The following is an 18,357-nucleotide window of genomic DNA, read 5'->3' on the forward strand; positions in this document are numbered from 1 at the left end:
AAGTGCTTATTCGATTGACTTTTTCAATGTATCAGTAAACCAAGATGTAATGTTATATAAATATAAACAAATGAAGTCTCTCCCTTCCCCACTCACAGATTTACACCTCTCGAAGTCCATAAACAGAGCATTAGCTAAAAGAAGATGCTACATTTGAGTTACCTTGAATGAATCAATTGCAGGAAGAAGTAATCACTTTTAACCAGTCACAACTAAATATGTTGGAAAATTAAGTGCAAGAAAAAATAAAGGGTTTTCAGAAAACCTAATTTAAAATATATATTTTTTGTTAAAATGAAAACAGATGTAGAAACCAATTCCTAAAAAAGAAGAGAGAAAATGCTGAATTTCTGCCTAATCCCGGGTATAGAACCAAAGTATGCATTACCTCACTAGGGTCACCTAACCACATTTGTCTTTCTGCCTAGAGCAGGGGGGCTGGACCTGCTGATCTGCAAGGTCCCTTCCAGCCCCAAACAATCTACAAATTACAGAGGATGAGGGGCTACATGTGCCCTGTTTCTTGTACTCGTTCTATAAACAGGAGTTGGAAAAATACTGTCACAAGCTGGGTCTGGCCTCCAGAGCAGTTTAATCCAGCCTGCAAGGCTCCTATTGGGGTCAGAAATTCAGGAGTGGTACCCACTGCCAAAATCTAAGGCAGTATTTTCCCACCATTTCTAGCCCAAGGTACACTTACATTAATAAAAATTTTCCATGTCACACCTGTTACAGCACTCCCCAGCCTCATACATCCGCATCATAGTTCATTGCCATGGCAAAATTCCATGGCACACCCGTTCATTTCTGGTGGCACACTTAACGTGCCGCAGCACACTTATTGGAAAGCACTGATCTAAGGTACAGAGCCTTGGTGAGGAGTCAGTGGTAGGGGTCCAAAATATGGATCCAGTAAACCTCCATGCTGCCATTTGCCCCAGCACCAGTGGTGGGTTTGGATCCAGCCTGCAAGAATTCTTGCAAGGAGTCCTGCAATCTAAAAATCCTCTACTTGCTACTAGGATACAAGGCTACATGGACTTTGGTCTGATCCAATATTGTAGTTCTTATTTGGTTAACTCTTGCAGGAATGTTGCTATATTTTTTTAATATTCCATGCTTATGGAAAATGCTCAAAGAGCACAAGAGGATCAAAGTCGATAGATCTATATATTAAAAATTGTATATTTTAGAACTCTCATGATATTTAAGGCAATTTTATGATTGACAGTATCACTGTAAATTGTTTCAAGACCCCAATACATTATTGATTAATGTATATTATTAATCTTTACCCTGCTACAATTTTTTCAGTTTAATTTAGAACCTTATATTTAACTTTGTATATATTTAGCATGTATTAAGTTTACAGCATAACTTTTAATGAAAATCTTTCTTTTATATGCATTTTAACAGTATGCTTAGCATGTCCCCTAACACCTTACCAAAAGCATAACTGAGAAAGCTAGCTGTACTAAAATTTAGGGACAAAGGAGTGGAATGTTCTCTTCTAAAAATGAAGTGAAGATAACTTTTACAAGTTCTAGGAAGCACTGGACCACTCACTAAAATTAAGCCATCATCCACACAATGGTTGAGAAGAGATGAGCAACATATCAGTCTTCTGAGGGCCATGTTTTTTAAATTAGGTTGCATTGCAAATCCAAACCAAATGAGTCTGATTATTTCCAAAAGTGATTGAATGGGAATGTTTATTAGTTAATGAATAGCCTTCTGCTATAGCCCACATATGGAAAAGACTAATTTGATGATGATCACCATATACAGGTTCACATCAAAAAAGAAAGGTTACAACGTTCTACCCAAATGTAGATGCTGAAAGAGAATTTTGTTTATACCTAGAACCTAGACATTAAGCAGCTGAAGAAAAAACTCCTCCAAATCAAAGGAGGCAAAAGAACCACTAGCAATTTTCAGAATGCTTCCTACAAACTACTAGTGCTGATTTTCTTAGATGAGCACATTTAACAATACACTTTACTAAAGCCAGCTCTCACACTTGTTATTACAATTATATGGAAAATTGCAAGTTTGTTTCTCTTAAGTTGGAAACTGCATACAGGTCAAATAACCCTCCCAAATAAACCAACAAGGTTCTTAGATTTACTTGTGTCAAAATAATCAAACAATTCAATGTTCCAATATGCTGAAAGAACATCTCATTGATCCAGAGGAACAGGCGATGAGTTTTAACTGTCAGGCAGCAGCTTTATTAATGCAATTTTTTCCATGCTTTTTTTTTTTTTTTTTACATGGAATCTACTCTGGGATTATAGATCCCCTATCATATGTATAATCTGAAGAAGTTTTGCAGTAGCATATCTACAGTTCGATCCTTGAATCCTCCCCCATGCCACCAAGAACAGAACAGGAGGTGCCCTTATCTCCCCTCTCCCTACCTGACAAAGGAAAGAGTTCCCAGGTCTATTTTACTTCTACCTCTCCCATTCTTTGTAATTTGTAAAGGAATTTTGAGTCTATTACTATCCCACCTTCCTACTTCTCACAGCGGGGATCTACACGTGTTTTACTGAGAAATTGACTAATTAGCTCCAGAGTAAAGTATCACCATCTACACATGTGGTGCTCTCAGGCCACAGTAAACTAATAAACTCTGCTGTAGGATAGTACTGCCCGACACAAGTAGTACTATCCTATGGTGGAGTTATTTACTCTGCTGCAATGCATGCGTAGATGGTGACCAGTACTGGTGGAGGCATGAGGCTGCTACAGTGCAGGGGCTGCCTGCTGGCTAGCTCCATGCTATAGCATGCTCATGCCCCAGCTAGTCCCTCCGCAACACAGCGAGCCAGGGTGGAACAGCTCTGGACTGGAAGGCTGACCCCAAGGAGCCCTGGCTCAATATTCTGTGGTTCTGGGCACACATGTAAATACTGCTCCTGTGAATAATAACCTCCATTGTGAACTGTACTGGAGTTCGTTCAGAAGCATTAATTTCATGTGTAGAGGTGACCATAGAGGCATTGTGCCTTGTGGATCTGATGAGTGGCCAGAATCAGGAATTTTTCCCATTGTAGAAAAATTAGTGGATACTTTTTTTTGGTGGGGGGGTCTTCCTCACAGCAGCCAATAGGCTCAGTTAGCTGAGTAAGTATAGGGCTTAGAAATCTAAACCTCAGAATATTTAATCTGTTTTGACTTTTCAGAGATCAATGACAATAAAAAGATATTCAGCCTCCTTTGCCCCTGCCATTGGTTGGCCAGGAGGAAAATTATTTCCCAACATGCTCTCCTCCTATTCCTTCTGCAGACTCTTTCCAAGCAAGATCTGATCAAGTCTCACGTGCACTAAAACAGGCTGGGGACATATGACCACGGTACAGTCTCTAGTGAATGATGAAAATGAAATGAATTAAGAAAAATGAATGCTCTACTTTAAATCTCAAAGAGGAAAAATCTATTGAGTCTTTACCCAGAATGCCTATCCCTTGCTTCATGAGTTGACACAACTTAGAAAAGGCACACGGAGGTCTAGAGAATATACTTTAAGAAGAAAACCTGCCCTGACAGGGAGCTGCACCAGATTAATCAACAGGCTGTTTTGCCTCTAATTCTGTAGAATTCTATGCATAAAAAACCTTGGTTGCACAGCTACAGGACTGGATGATACTACTTTAAAGGGTGCATAAAATAAACAATTATATCAGTAAAAATATTTGATGCTGTCAAACAAATGCCAGATTACAGATGAATCCATCCTGCCATCTCTTCTCACATAATACTCAATTTCAAAGGGGTAGTTTGGCTTTTTAAGGCATTTGGGGGGCGGGATTCAACAGCACGTGAAAAGGCCCCAGTATTTGGATGGCCACAAAAATGATCATCCAAGCAGAATCCTACCTTGATCAGGGGTTCATTCTGTTCCTTGGATAGCACAAACAACTATTGTATTTATCTGTTTCTTTTGATTAAAAAAAACCCCAATATCCCAACATGGTATACAGATATTATTTAAATCGTCTTCCACCTCATAACAAGCAAAATATCATATAGAGGACACCTAGTGGTGATTTGTGGAAATTTTGCTTGTATAAAAATCTGGTAACTGGTACATAATAAAATTGTTGTTGATACAGTTCCTTTTTTGACAAAGCACTTAAATATGTGGTTTATTTTAAGCATATGAGGAGTCTTCATGGGCACTTGCTTAAATAAAGGTCAGTGCATCTTTACATGCTTTAAGAAATCCGTACTATAATAACTGATAATTAGAAACAAGCAATAAAATTAGAAGCTATTATGAAGTTTTGACTTGTTCAAGTATTGCAGAAAAATGCTTCACAGAAAAAGCTGAGGAGCAGTAATAGGTAAGAACCAATTTCTGTAATCCTCTGAGCTCACCAAACTTAGGAAGTTTGGGTAACTAAGAAGCAGAGCTCAGCTACACTTTATCTTGGCTTTGATTTAACTGGGATTTTATAGGTAAATTTGGTAATTGAATTTTGTAAAGTTTAGCCCTATTTGCTTTTTTTTTTTTCCTTTTAGCAGGTTTAAAATAGATAACCAACCAGTAGCTCAAGTCCCAAATTGTCCTGTATCTCAACATCACAACAGATTTATGGTGAATTTCTAGGACAGCTACTATATTTATCAGTATATGGTTATTTATGCTTGTTCTAAAATTACAAATTGCGATTTAAAGAAAAACTACTTCAAATGTTGATTGCAGATCTGGTTTAGAAGCAGTTTGCTGAAGAACAATGTAGTTAGAAGAGCAATTTGCATTACCAAAATACCTGAATGCACAGCCAAAAATGATCTATCTGTTCAAAATGAGAACTGAAAATTCCATCATTAAAATAGAAATTTAACAAAAAGTAATAAAAACAACTTGGCAAAACTCAATCCTCATTTATCTTGTCCCTCTCCCCCTGCCTGAAAAAAGATGGATAGTTTTCCAGAATAGTTTACTTGTCATATATAAATTTGGAGAACCCATCCAAAGTACTTTGTTAAATTTGGTTCCATTTTCTTTTTGAAAATATTATATGCAGAAATGGATTTTTGTGAATTTGAGCATTCAACATTCAATAAATATTTTATACAAACAAATTCCACCCTATCAATTTTCCTCTGAACTATTCCATTACTATTATTTTTGGGCATCAACTTTTTGTAATTGGGCACTTAAGCAGCAATGTTTTGTCTGATGAGAAGATCCTTTGAATTCATGGAGGTAGGAATTTGGTCAATATATTGCATGTATTTTGGAAATCCCTGCAGATTCATGAGAGAAAATGGACCTGTTTACCAGAATAAAATAATTTTCCCTCTTTTCCTTCAACAGTTTAATTACTTTGTTTTACTCTATTATGAAATTGTACCTTAAGTAACACATTCACTGATATTTGGGTTGCAACAGTATGGTAAATTAGATAGTCTGGAACTAAAATAATCAGTGCTGGGTGATGCCAATTTGGAAATAGCAACTGAATTCCTGCCAAAATATCTACTACAACATCTCTGTTTAAATGTTTCTCTCATTTATACCATTCCTTTGTTTAGTTGAATTATTAACATTGGTTGATATTCACTACACTCATTTGAATTCTATGCATTACCCTTGAGACTGCAGGTATATGCCCTGCTAATAATTCATATTTAAATGGAAAAACTTAAGGAGCATAAACTTTACTACCTCACTGTTGTTGTATGTGACTATAAGCAGCTTGGTACTAAATTAAATGGTGTGAAAATAAATAAAGAAGGAGAAAATAAATGAACAGTGTATGAAAAATGTTAAATAAAAATAGTTGTTATTCTCTTAAGGCTCTGAGTATAACCCAAATAATTTCAATTTTTATTTGAGCTTATGCCATAAAAATCTCTCAGTGGACAGAGAGCTATATTATACAAACTTGTTTATTACTTTTTTCTTGGATGTATTTTGTTGCCAGTTTATGAGAAGTGAATTTGGTGATGGTCCTGAAGATATTTTTGGCATAGAATTCACTATTCTTGATCTAAATATACAGTGTTTCAAATGTTTTTGCATTAAATGAAAAATCCCACATCAGCCTATATATAAAAAATATCTAGTCTTTTGAATTAAATACAGAGGACCAGGATCCAAGAGTGTTTCATAAACATATTAGTTAGTAAGTGTTTACTTGTTTATGCACTTAGTACAAAATAGATTAATACTACATGCACACATCCTACATATACATTATTTTCATTAAACTATTACCATGACCTAATGCAAATTCGCTCTAATTCTGCCGCAGTTCAGATTATTATGAAGAACACTGACTAAATCATTGCTGAAATTCTATTAGGCTATTAGAGGACAATGCAAGCCAGATATGAAAATCTAAAATACTCTGGTGTTTTAGCAAAGTTAAAAAGATGATATCTTTATTGGATGAATCTTATTCTCATATTCATCAATGCTAGAAGCAACTTTTAAATTGAATCCATTTTTTAGCATATCTGTACATTTTTAAGATACTTCTTACCACTCCTTTTTTTTTTAAATAAATGTGATGAATTTGTCCATCTTCCTAAAGCTTTTCAGATACCGTGATTATTGGTATCCCATAAATACTTAAGATATGGGTTTCAATAGTTCACAAGCCAACAAAACACAAAAAAGTCAATCTACAAGCAATTCTGATCCTTCAAGAGTGAAGGCTGAAGTTATGATTTAGCAGTCCTAGAAAGCTTATTTAACCTACTGGTTTTTAGTGGCTCTCTGCTGTATGCGAAATAGACCACCTATTCATCTCTGTTTGGGCTTTGTGTTCCTGGTCTCCTTGTCTTTTTTTATTTTTTTGGCCACAATAGTGATGAGAAATACTTTGGAAGAAGAGATGTTCCTGAATACAATAACCAGTAGAGGTGCACCACTGCAGATTTTTTGGGCCAATACCGATGGCCCATTATTAATGAGCCACATCAACCAACACCGATCCAATTGCTGATATGCGGCCCAGCCACTTGGAGATCAGCATCTGGCTGGTAAGTCTGTTTGGGGAGGGGGTGAGGGAGAAGGTCTGGCAGGGGGGTAGGATGGGGGCCACTGAGGTGAGGAAGGAGGGGAACTGGAGCTAGGATCAGCACTTCCCAGTCAGAGCAGAGTACAGGATGGAGTCACAAGCAGCTGGTCTGTGGGGAATGGAGGTGGGGGGGGAGTTCCTGCCCTCAGGGAAGAATTAGGGGGGGTTCCCCCTGGATCTCTGCATGGGATGAGGATAGGCTGCTGCAGGCTGAGGCTGGGGGCAGCACCGGACTCTCCCCAGTAAGGGGGTTGGGCTGGGGCTTCACTTGGGATGGGTGGCAGCAGCACTGGGAGGTGGGGCTATGAAGTGGGCTGTGGCCACCCCAGAATTCACTGTAGCCCCCCCCTCCCAGCACCACCTCCACCTGCCCCAAGTGCACCCTGGCCCAAACCCTCCAGCCCCAGACCTCATCCCACGCACATATCTGGGGGGGGTACCCCCCCTGCAAAGCCTCCCTCACTGGTGCGCACAGCGGTGGGAGTTGCCTCTCCCCCCCATGACCCCCAGATATGCTACTCATGGCACAATCCCATGCTCCACCCCAGCTGGACAGAGCCTGCCCTAGCCCCAGGTCCTAGCTAAGTGATAGCTGATAATGTCAATTTTCCTTTTATTGGTGCTGATATGATATGGTCCTATGTATCAGTGCACCTCTCATAAACAAAAAAGAACCTTTAACAACTCAAAGAAACTTGTCTGCCCCTAATAACCAGGTACTTCTATTTCGTATTTAATGAAAGGGATCATTATGTGGTGGCCTGTGATACCAAATGACTGAACTCAGTGACTTAGGAGGTACTTTTCAATCTTGCGTTTCTATTGGATTCAAGATCCCACTTTTATTACCTTTCATTTAAATCAGCTTGTTCATATGTGATCTGAGAATTATTTGATTTTTTTTGTACCACACTTTGTAGCATTTCATGGCAAATGATCAACTGAAGCTGCCTAAACCAAAGTGAAATAGTTGAAAATGATCCACAATGTTGCTCCATGTGGCACCCTGAGGTGCCATGAAATCTCTTAAAGAGTGCCACAGCACTCAGCCACTGTGTGAGAAGGTAAATACTTTCCTAGCCCCATCTTGTGTCTTACTCTTGCCCCAGCTACCCTAGCGGTACCTGACAATCAAAAAGCCCAAGGCTGAATCAATTCAATCTTTGTAGGTTTCTGTAAACTGCCTAGACTGAACTGATAAGGAAGTGAACTAACACTCACTTTTCAAACCTGAAAGGCAGCCAAACCCCTGAAATAGTCCACACCAGGAGCCAGAGGGCAATAGAGTATGACTCCCAGCCTACCAACAACTGCAGCCATGCCCCTCCAGCCAGCTAAGGAGGGAGTAAAGGGAAAACTCCCCACTCCCTGGGGAAGGGAAGAGGGGAGAAGCCCCCATCCAGGTGTTCCTCCCTTTCCCATGCCCAGAGCTGGTTCAACTAGCCATGCCCCTTCCTCAGTCTGGACCAGCTGCAGAGAGCGTGTGGGGGGAACCCCGCCTGCACCCAACACCAGACCCCCAGCTAGGGACTTCCTGGCACAGGAAAAATGGGGAAAGGGAGCAGCCTCCAGTGGGGCATTTCTCCCTCATTACCCACATCCCACGCAGCCATAGCTGGAACCAGGACAATCACCTGTTTATGCTCCCTCCTTGGCCAGCTAAGGAGGGAGTGGGGGGGAAGGGAAAAATGCCCCCTCAGCTGTGGACCCCTATCTAGGCTGTTCTGGGCACAAGGGGGAGGGAGGAAGAAGCCCACAGTGGAAGTCATTTTTCCATCCTCCCACTCCCTCCTTAGCTGGCCTGCCAGGCAGGGAAGGGGCATGGCCAGGTGATCACCTCAGCTCTTGACTTGGGCAGAGGAAGTAAAGCCCCCCACTATGGGCTTCCCTGAAGCCAGGAGCTGGGGCAAACCACCCAGCCATGCCCCTTCCTTGGCCAGCTGGCCAACTGAGGAGGGGGTATGGCCCCCCACCCAACTCTGTGAGGGGGTGGAAGGGCCCTCCAGCTGACTCTGGACCCCTAGTCATACTGTTCCCAGCTTGCAGAGGGAAGCCCAAAGTAGGGCCCATTTTCCCCCGCACTCCTTCCTCAGTTGGTCTGCTGGCTAAGGTCAGAGCATAGCCACATGACTGCCTCAACTCCCAGCTGAGGGAGGAATGGGGGGGGGGAAATGGCCCCTCCCTGCCTGGCTCCAAACTCCCAGCCAGGTTGTGCCAGGTGCACAGGGGGAAGCTCAAAGTGGGAGCTGTTTGTCCTCTCCACTCCCTCCTCAGTTGACCTCCCCACTGAGAGCTTCCCCACAGCTGGAAACCAAGGTGATAACCTGATTATGTCCCCTCCTCAGCTGGTAGGCTGACTGAGGAGGAAGTTGCAGGTAAAATAGCCCCTACTGCTGGCTATACCCACCCCCCTGTGCCAGGCACAACCTGGCTGGGGTTCCAGAGCTGGCCTGGGACAGGGCTTGGCCAGGTGACTGCCCCAGCTCCCAGCAGCAGGGAAGCCCATAGTAAAGTTAAATTGGGAGGGGATCTGGGACAGAAATTCTATATACTGGTTTGATCTAAATCAGTTAAATCTGATACTACATCCATCTAGGTTTATTTTAAACTGGTTTCAACCATTATGAAAGTGATTTAAGTGCACTGAACTTCTGTTTTGTTACAGGTTTAAACTAGTTCCTGATCACTTAAACCAGTTTATGTATAACTTCTGTCCCTAGCCCTGGGGACTGTAACTGCTGCTGCCCTCCCCCTCACCCCCAGCAGCCTCTGTGCTGACCCACCTCATACTCTGATCAGTGTGCCCTGCTGTTGGCAGGCAGACATAGAACCAGAGTCCTGTTTTTCACCCCAGCTCATGCCTTTAGCTCCAACACATGCTCCCAGAGAAGGGAGAGCCTGCTGGGATAAATGGCTCTGGTTGCTGGCATGTGAGCCCCCAAAGGAGCAGCTTCAGTGGTGGCATCTGCCCTTTTGTCCTCTCAAGTATGGACCAGAAGCAAGAAGAGGACAGATGATGAAATGAAGAGAACAGAGAGAAGTGAGGCCCCTCCTTCATTGCCCTCACCTGGCTAGATCAGGGGTATTTAATAGGGGTGTACAAAACAGGCCATGTTCAATTCAGATTTGGATTCAGCCCCAATCAGAGAGAGTGATTCGATTCATTAATTTCAGATCGCTGTTCCCTGAAGATGTGATGCTGATTCAGAGAATCAGCAATTCAGCCATAGACACGGCTTTAAATGTTTTTTCTACATACTTCACAGTACCAGGCATGGCTCATGAATGCTGTGATGCTGGGGCAGATGGAGCGTCCCACAGGAGTGCAGTGGGCCCCCCGCATGCTCAGCAGTGAACCCAGAAGTGGACCGGAAGTACTTCTGGTCCACTTCTGGGTCTGCTGGGAGCACACTGGGGGTTTTCCTGCACCCTCCAGCTCAACGATCAGCTACAGGGGGACCCTGGGTACTTCCCCAGACCCAGGTACCATTCACTAAGCCAAGCGGGCACAGGGCCCCCAAGCACACTCCCTGGTCCACTTTCAGATCTGCTGCCAAGTGCGTTGGGGAGCTCCCCCATGCTCCTGTGGGATGCTTCATCCACCCCACCACTGCAGAATCCACCAACTGCCTGATACCTTAAGGTATGTAGGAAAAAAAAAAAACATTTAAAGCTGTGTCTATGTCCATATCACCAAATCGTTCTGAAATTGGTTCAGATTCAATTCAGAGAGATTAAAGGGTCTCCTGATTTGATTTTGGATTTCGAGATTTGACCACCAAATCGGGCCAAATTTCCACCGAATTGAATTAGGGACCAAAGTTTTGCACAGCCCGAGTATTTAACTGTATATTCCTGCAGTTATCCCCCAAAATATTGCTTTTCAGAACTGGGTAGGAGTGATTTTAAAATTGCTGCAACTCCTGTCCTTAAGATCATCAATCAGTATATTCAGGGCATGTACAATCACCTTTGTCTTCTAAGAGATCTACAAGATTGGAAGTGATTTCCTTTGTTACTGTAACACAAAAGCAAGTTAAAAAACACCTAACATTAATTTTTTCTGCTTATGCACACAGAAGGTATAGCCACAAATCTCTTGATAATTTGCATAGGTGTCAAACCTATTAAATTAAATATTTGGAAACAAGCGAGGGTAGTGGTAATAAAACAGTATTGCTAGACAAGATTTTACAACAGATTCTCACCCTGAGCTCCTGCTCTTACACAGATAGTTCTGTCTATGCATTTATTCTATGCTCCTCTCTACTAAACAAAGAATGGTAACATTTGGGCTTCTCTCTCATAAAATAAGGTCTTTCAGGTAGCACCTACATATAAAAAGCCGAACATACAGTTTGGCTACCCATTTCCAGTTAGAGAATTTCATAATGTTGTACATACCTGGTTTATCTATAGCTTGTTAGAAAGTTTTAATAAAGGAATACAATCTACATAAATGAAAAATGTATACACTTATATACGTCTTACCTCTTCCCACTGGTGGATGTATCTAATTAATCTTGAAAGTCGCAATAAACGTAACAAGCTGAGAATTTTTGTAAATCTCACAATACGAAGTGCTCTAGCTGTCTTGTAAACCTCTGAATCCATTCCTTTTTCTACAATAAGAAAGATATAATCCACTGGTATTGATGAAATGAAGTCAACTACAAACCAACTTTTTAAATAATTCATCTTAATGATCTTAGGGTCCAGTATTATTTCAGAGCTGTCTTCATTGACAGTCCCAGTTCTAAAATTCATGGTCAAGTCCAATAGAAAAACAGTGTCTGATGCCACATTGAAAATAATCCATGGTGTTGTTGTTTGCTCTGTAAAGAACGTGATTCCAACTGGTATGATGACAAGGTTTCCAACCATCATTATAAGCATTATTAAGTCCCAATAAAACCTAAAAGGGAAAAGAAAAGAATCAGAATTGTCAATATGTTCTAAATATATAACCAAACAATGTCATATTGTCTGCTTAAATTTGAAGCTCTTTGGGGCAAATTACCTGTCTGCAAATCATTCAAATGCACTTTTATCATTACATAAATCAGTCAACAATAATGCAGTAAAATCAGTGGTAGTTTTACTTAAATAAGGACTACATGCTCATATCCACATAAAGGTGGATAGCTAGGTCTGAATGTTTAATTTATTTTAATAATGCTATGTTTCACATATAAATCATTTGACACATATATAAACACTAAAGATGACAAAAATTATAAATATTACATGATTTTCTATTTCTTCTTACTAATGATTGGCATCTGGGATAAGTGCAGGATTGTAATACAGAATTAGTTTATCACTCCACGGCATATCTGAAAGTTAATATGTGGCACTTATTAGATTTCCCCAGCCCCCCTGTCAAAATCTATCGGTGTTTTTACATAAGTAATACTCATACCTGGTGTCAATCACAGCCTATGAATTTATTTCTTGGCTCTCAAATCTAGCAGATAAACTTGTTAAGTGCAAGTAACTGTTCCATCATTAGAATAAAATTATGTACACCCTGAAACAAAATGGAACATACACACTTACACCCCTCCCTTCAAGATAAAGTAGGTTTGTGAGTTAAGGGGCCAGAACTTGGTAAAGGAAAGAATGGTAGGAATAATTAATGAGTGAGATATAAAGCAATTCACGAGTTACTTTTAGGTCAACCTAATGGTTTAGAATGAAATGTTATTAGCACAAGCCTTTTGGATGTTTGATATTCAATGCAAGCTGAAACCCAAAAATTCTCTCGAGGGCAACAGAACTGGTTTAATTTACTGAGTGTGGGTTACACTAAACTATATGGAGCGTATACTGAACAAATGATCATGCTACAAATGGATGTAAGATATCATTTTGGACTTATTCTAAAGCCACCCTTTGGACAAATTGTAAAGTCATTCTGAAATAATAATTAATATTACAGATTACTTTAAGATAAGTGTAGTAACTCAATATTTATATAGGTGCCGAATATAAAATCATGCTAACTCAATAAACCATTAAACTGGAAGGCAAACATGGAGTTCACAGTAGAATAACCAGGAGGATTCCAGATTTTAAGAATCTGTACTTCATGAAAAGTCTAAGAGAGATTAGGATCTGTTATCCTTAGAAAGAGTAGACAGCAAAGAACCTTTAAACTGATGTGTAAAACTATAGAAAACGGACCATTACAATGACCTGTGTTGAATAGTTTGAATAGGGATAGTGCTGTCTCAAGCAAGGCATTGATCATATTTTTCTATGATTCATTGACTGCACTCATGGCCCTAGTTAATGATCTTTGCTCTTTGACAGGGGAAATTGTGCCTTGCTGATCTTACTAGACCTTTCAGCAGCCTTAAGTAGAGTTAACCATGAGTTGTTGATAAAGTGTTCATAAGACTTGGTGTGTGATTTTGGGACAGCTCTATATAGTTCTATTATTTCCTAGCAGGGAAATCTCAGAGTGGTGATGAAAGAGTGCTCATCATCCCCTCAGGACTTTTCCTGTGGAGTCCCCCAAGGCTCCATCTTGGCACACTTTCTGTTCAATGTTTATATGAGGCCTTTGGGAAATACTGTTCAGAGATTTGGAGCAAGATGCTACCAGTATGATGATGACACCCTGCTCTACCTCTTCTCTGCTGACCCTGGCCCCTAGAATTGGATCAACTGAAACTGAATCCAAACAAGTCAGAAATAATTGTGGGCATATCACCTGACACTGAGGCTGGGTCACCTATCATTAATGGTCTTGTCACTCAGGTTTGCAGTTTGGAGAGCTCCTGGATGCTCTGCTGCAGTATCTGAATCTTCAGGTGGCAGCAGTGGCTAGAAGTGTCATTTCCCAGCCACCACAGCATCTGGGGAGAAGGTTGCTTTCTTTAAGATTCAGATGTAGCTGCCATAACCCATGCCTTCACAGTGGCAAGACTAGAGTACTGCAATGATCACTACATGGACCTACCCTTGAAAACCATCCAGAGGCTACAGCTGGTATAGAACAGAAGCCCACCTTCTGATGCGGGGTAGACCACCAAGAGCATATAACTCCACTCCTCCAGCATCTTTACTGGTTTTCAGTAGCTTTCCTGAGCCCTATATACCTAGGGGACCACTTCCTCTCTTAGCCCTATCCCAATCCTTTAGGTCACCCAAGAACAAGCCCCTCCAAATACCACTAGTATGTTAAGTCTGTGTGACAAAAAAAACATGAGAGGTTAGCACAGATGCTTCAGAGAAAGGTGCAGGAATTATTGCAGTTGACTTATGGGTTAAACAATCTCCCCAGGTTCTGAATTACCTTTGTTACTATTAATGAGAAACAGGCTGCAATGTGAAAAAAATATCAAAGATATTTCAGGTAGCCAAGGCATTTAATAATACATTTTTTACCTTGACTCCAGGCAGAAAATGCTTACCAAACCTCAGCTAGTTCAGAAGCATAGAGAACCTACAGAGTTGCTAGATAGGATGCACTGAACTAAAATGGCCATTACCAGTTGTGATTCTTGCCCCAACAATAATCCAACATGGGACTGCACAAACACATACTACCACAGTAAATTGTGAGTCCTTATCCTGTGCCTGGTAACAGATGTAAGCATAAACCTGTGGGGTTACCTGCACTGAGAGAGCAAGTCATTTTGTCCTGCTGTTCCCTGGAATGATACAAAGTAAATATACATTGCTTCTACAGTACCCCCAAGAGTGGTACCAGAAAACCTTCTTTGCAAATGCCAGACCCTAGAAGTGAGGCAATGAAGCCACCCTGAAGGTATCTCCAACAATCAGGTAACATTGGTGCAAAAGGTAAGAGCATTTACCAATTCAAGCCATATTTCTCAGTCTGTTCTCCAGTCAATCTGAAATGCTTGTAAAGGATGTGGAATTCACTTTGCGAAATGAACAGCCTTACCTGAAAGTCCATGGAAGTGATAGTGGTCCTTGGTGAAGTAATTTTCATAGCAAAGTCACTGCTTTTATTTAAATGCATTGCCTTATTTTACTCTGACTATACTTAAATCATAAAAGAGTCTATTTCTAAGCATCCAGAGGGTGACAATGTGATCAAGAACAAGTCATCCTTGATCAGTATGATTTTCCTCTTTAAAAAAAAGAGACAGACTTTTTGGTTGGGGAAGGACATATAGCAGTGGATGTAACATACCTCAACATTAACAAGGCTTCTGACACTGTCCCCCATTACATTCTTTTTAGTAAGTTAACATAACCCAGATGAAAGTACTGGAAGATGACGTCAGACCAGCCTTGAACCCAGTACTTTGTTCCAACGATTGCAGCCACCTACCACAACCCCCCACCCTTCTGTTCCCGAAGGCTGAACTGGCCTACCTAAAGCCTTCATCAGTGTCCAACTTGTCACCCACACCCTGGTACTAAAGTGACTGGCTCCTGTCACTGGACCCTACACTTCCCCTATATAAAAGCAGACCTATATATAAAAAAAAAAAAAATTAAATCAGGGAAAGATATAGGAAGTGTCCAGAGGTATAGGTTGTAGCTGTGTTGGTCTAAGGTCACAGGCAGGCAAGGTTCTTTGGTGTCTGATATCTTTTATTAGACCAACTTAAATAGTTGGAGAACTATTTTTAAGCAAACTTTTGGGTTCAAAAACCCTTTGTCAGGCTAAGGAAGTTTCAGGAGTGGGTGTGTGCTCTTCCTGGATGGAATGAAAAGTAAAAAAGCCAGAGGCTGGGCTGGTATGCATACAAGATAGTCAGTGAAAATGTAGATTGAGGAGTCAAGGGGTGAGAGACAGGCTGGGTGGTAGGGAGAGAAGGGGGATGAATAGTGGACAGGTACCTGGGATGTCAGCCATCAGCAGGTTATAATGTGTCATAAATTCAAAGTCTATTTAGTCCATGATTTTTAGTATCCACTTCATCAATATCCTGGAGTTCATGGGCTCATCTCTGGGAAGTGTTTTGTAAGTTCCCTTTGAGGATCAGGACTGAGAGATTGGGAAGAAAGTGGTTTCCTTGTGAGAAATGTGCCCCCACCGGTAATTGGGTATTCCTGTCTTTGATAGATTTCCGGTGTGCGTTCGTTCTGGTGCACAGTTGTTGTTTGGTGTCACCTACATATTTTCCATCAGGGCATTTGGTGCATTGGATGAGTAATATTACATTTCTGGAGGTGCAGCTGTAAGATCCAGGAATGCTGATGGCTCTGTTGTGGGGTGTAGTGATTGTGGGGGGTGGTGGAAATGTGTTGGCAGGTTTTGCATTTCTTGTCATGGCATGGTCTGGATCCATTTGGTGTGTTCTGGGTCTGAGGAAGTTTGCCTCTGGTGATGAGTTTGGCGAGGTTTGGTACTTGTTTGAAAGCTAGGATGGGTGGGTCTGGGAAGATTTCTTTAAGAATAGGGTCTCTTTCTAGTATGGGTTGCAATTGTTTGAGGATTTGCTGTATGGGTTCGAGGGAGGGGTGATATGTCATAACCAGCAGTGTGCGATTTGTGGGGGGGTTTCTTCTGTACTGCAGCAGTGCTTCATGTGGTATCCCGGTAGCTCTTTCAAACATGCAATCTCTTTCTCTGGAGGAGCATCCTTGTTGGGTAAAAGCCGTTTTAAGATTAGAGAGGTAGCAATCCTGGGTGTTCTCTTCAGTGCAAATTCGGTGGTATCTGAGGGCTTGGCTGTATATCACAGCTTTTTTGGTGTGTTTAGGGTGATCGCTGGTTCTGTGTAGATATGTATGTTGGTCTGTGGGTTTCTTGTCCAGGCACTCTTACCTGATCCTAGAAATCCACTGTTTTAAACTCTGGGTGTTTCTTGACCTCCTGGTTCTCCAACTTCACTTACTTGTAGGCTTCGCTCCCCTCTTGACCTCTTGGTTCACTGACTCAGCTCACTTGTGGAACTTGTTCGCCTTTGGACTCCCTGCCTTTCTGATCTAGCTCATTACTAGATTCTGTTGCTCATTCTAACCCCAGCTTTTACCACAATTGAGTAGTCTTGATCCTGATTGCCACCCAGGTCTGGCTGCCTATGTCCTGGTACTGATAGATAGCTATGTAACTTGTTAGATTATCATGCTCAAACAAACAACAGTCATCAATGGCTCAATGTCCACTTGGGGGCTGGTATCAAGTGGGTTTGTCTTGTGTCTGGTAATGTTTAAAATCTTCATTAATGATTTGGAAAGTTAGATTGAGTACACAGTTAGCAAATTTACAGATGACATCAAGCGAGTGGATTTGCAGACACTCTAAAGGATATATATATATAAATACACAGTGGAAAGTGAGAAAGCTGAAGTCATTATCTATTGTTTCTTCATACTAGAAATGCTAAATACACATACTACAGAAGAATACAAGTTTAAAACAAGAAATAATAATATGTCCCTAACTTCAGTAAACTGACTCTAAGGCATCCAGGTACTGTTAGAGCTAAATAATCTGATCAGAAATTTCACACTGAAGATGTTTTATTGAAAAAGGCCAGTTTATTGACCCTGAAATGTTTTGTTTGAGACATCTTAGCAGCCATAGGTACACAAGACACTGACTACACAGTTGGTACTGTGTAATCATTTAGTACTTGCATACACAAATACTAAATGACAGCACAACTGGTGTTAGTGCACAGCAACATCCCAAATGGCATTTTTGCTGACACTGACTGCACACTAGTTCATTATTACTGTGCAGTAAGTAGGGCTGTACAAAGCTTCAGTCAATTATTTGATTGGGTGGAGATTCGGCGCGATTTGGTGGCTGAATCTCCAAACCTGAAATCAAATCAGGATACCCATTAAATCTCTCTGAATCGAATCAGAACCCTCCGAATTGATTTTGAAAGATTCAGAGATTTGGACATAGACATGGTTTTAAATGTTTTTTCTACATACTTCAAGGTACCAGGCAGCTCATGAATGCTGCAATGGTGGGGCAGATGGAGTGTCCCACAGCAGTGCAGGGGGCTCCCCAGCGCACTCAGCAGCAGACCTGGAAGTGGACCAGAAGCACTTCCGGTCCACTTCTGGGTCCGCTGGGGAGTGTGAAGGCTCTCCCCGCCCCCACCCCCGCCCCCACTCGGTGACTGGTGCCTCCTGGGTTGGGGGTGGCATCCAGGGTCCCCTAGTGCCTGATTGCAGAGTCAGGGGAGCCTGGGAGGACCCCCTGCATGTTCTCTGGTGGACCCAGAAGTGGACCAGAAGTACTTTCAGTCCACTTCTGGGTTTGCCACTGAGCACGCAGGGGGAGGGAGGGCCTGTGCTCCTGTGGGACACTCCATCTGTCCCAGCATTGCAGCATTCATGAGCCATGCCTTGTACCTCAAGGTACGTA

At 41.5% G+C, this 18,357-nt stretch overlaps 1 protein-coding gene across 1 annotated transcript in view; it reads right to left on the reverse strand.

The window, feature by feature from the left end:
• Nucleotides 1-18,357, reverse strand: part of HCN1 (hyperpolarization activated cyclic nucleotide gated potassium channel 1) — a 316,701-nt gene that overhangs the window by 277,441 nt on the left and 20,903 nt on the right. Inside the window, exon 2 of the mRNA XM_090037188.1 lies at nt 11,532-11,955. Coding sequence (XP_089893314.1) covers nt 11,532-11,955 — 424 coding nt within the window. The remainder of the gene's footprint in view (nt 1-11,531; nt 11,956-18,357) is intronic.

Source organism: Crocodylus siamensis, chromosome 3 (assembly GCF_052110815.1).
Source record: "Crocodylus siamensis isolate JL-2025a chromosome 3, ASM5211081v1, whole genome shotgun sequence".
Taxonomy (NCBI): domain Eukaryota; kingdom Metazoa; phylum Chordata; order Crocodylia; family Crocodylidae; genus Crocodylus; species Crocodylus siamensis.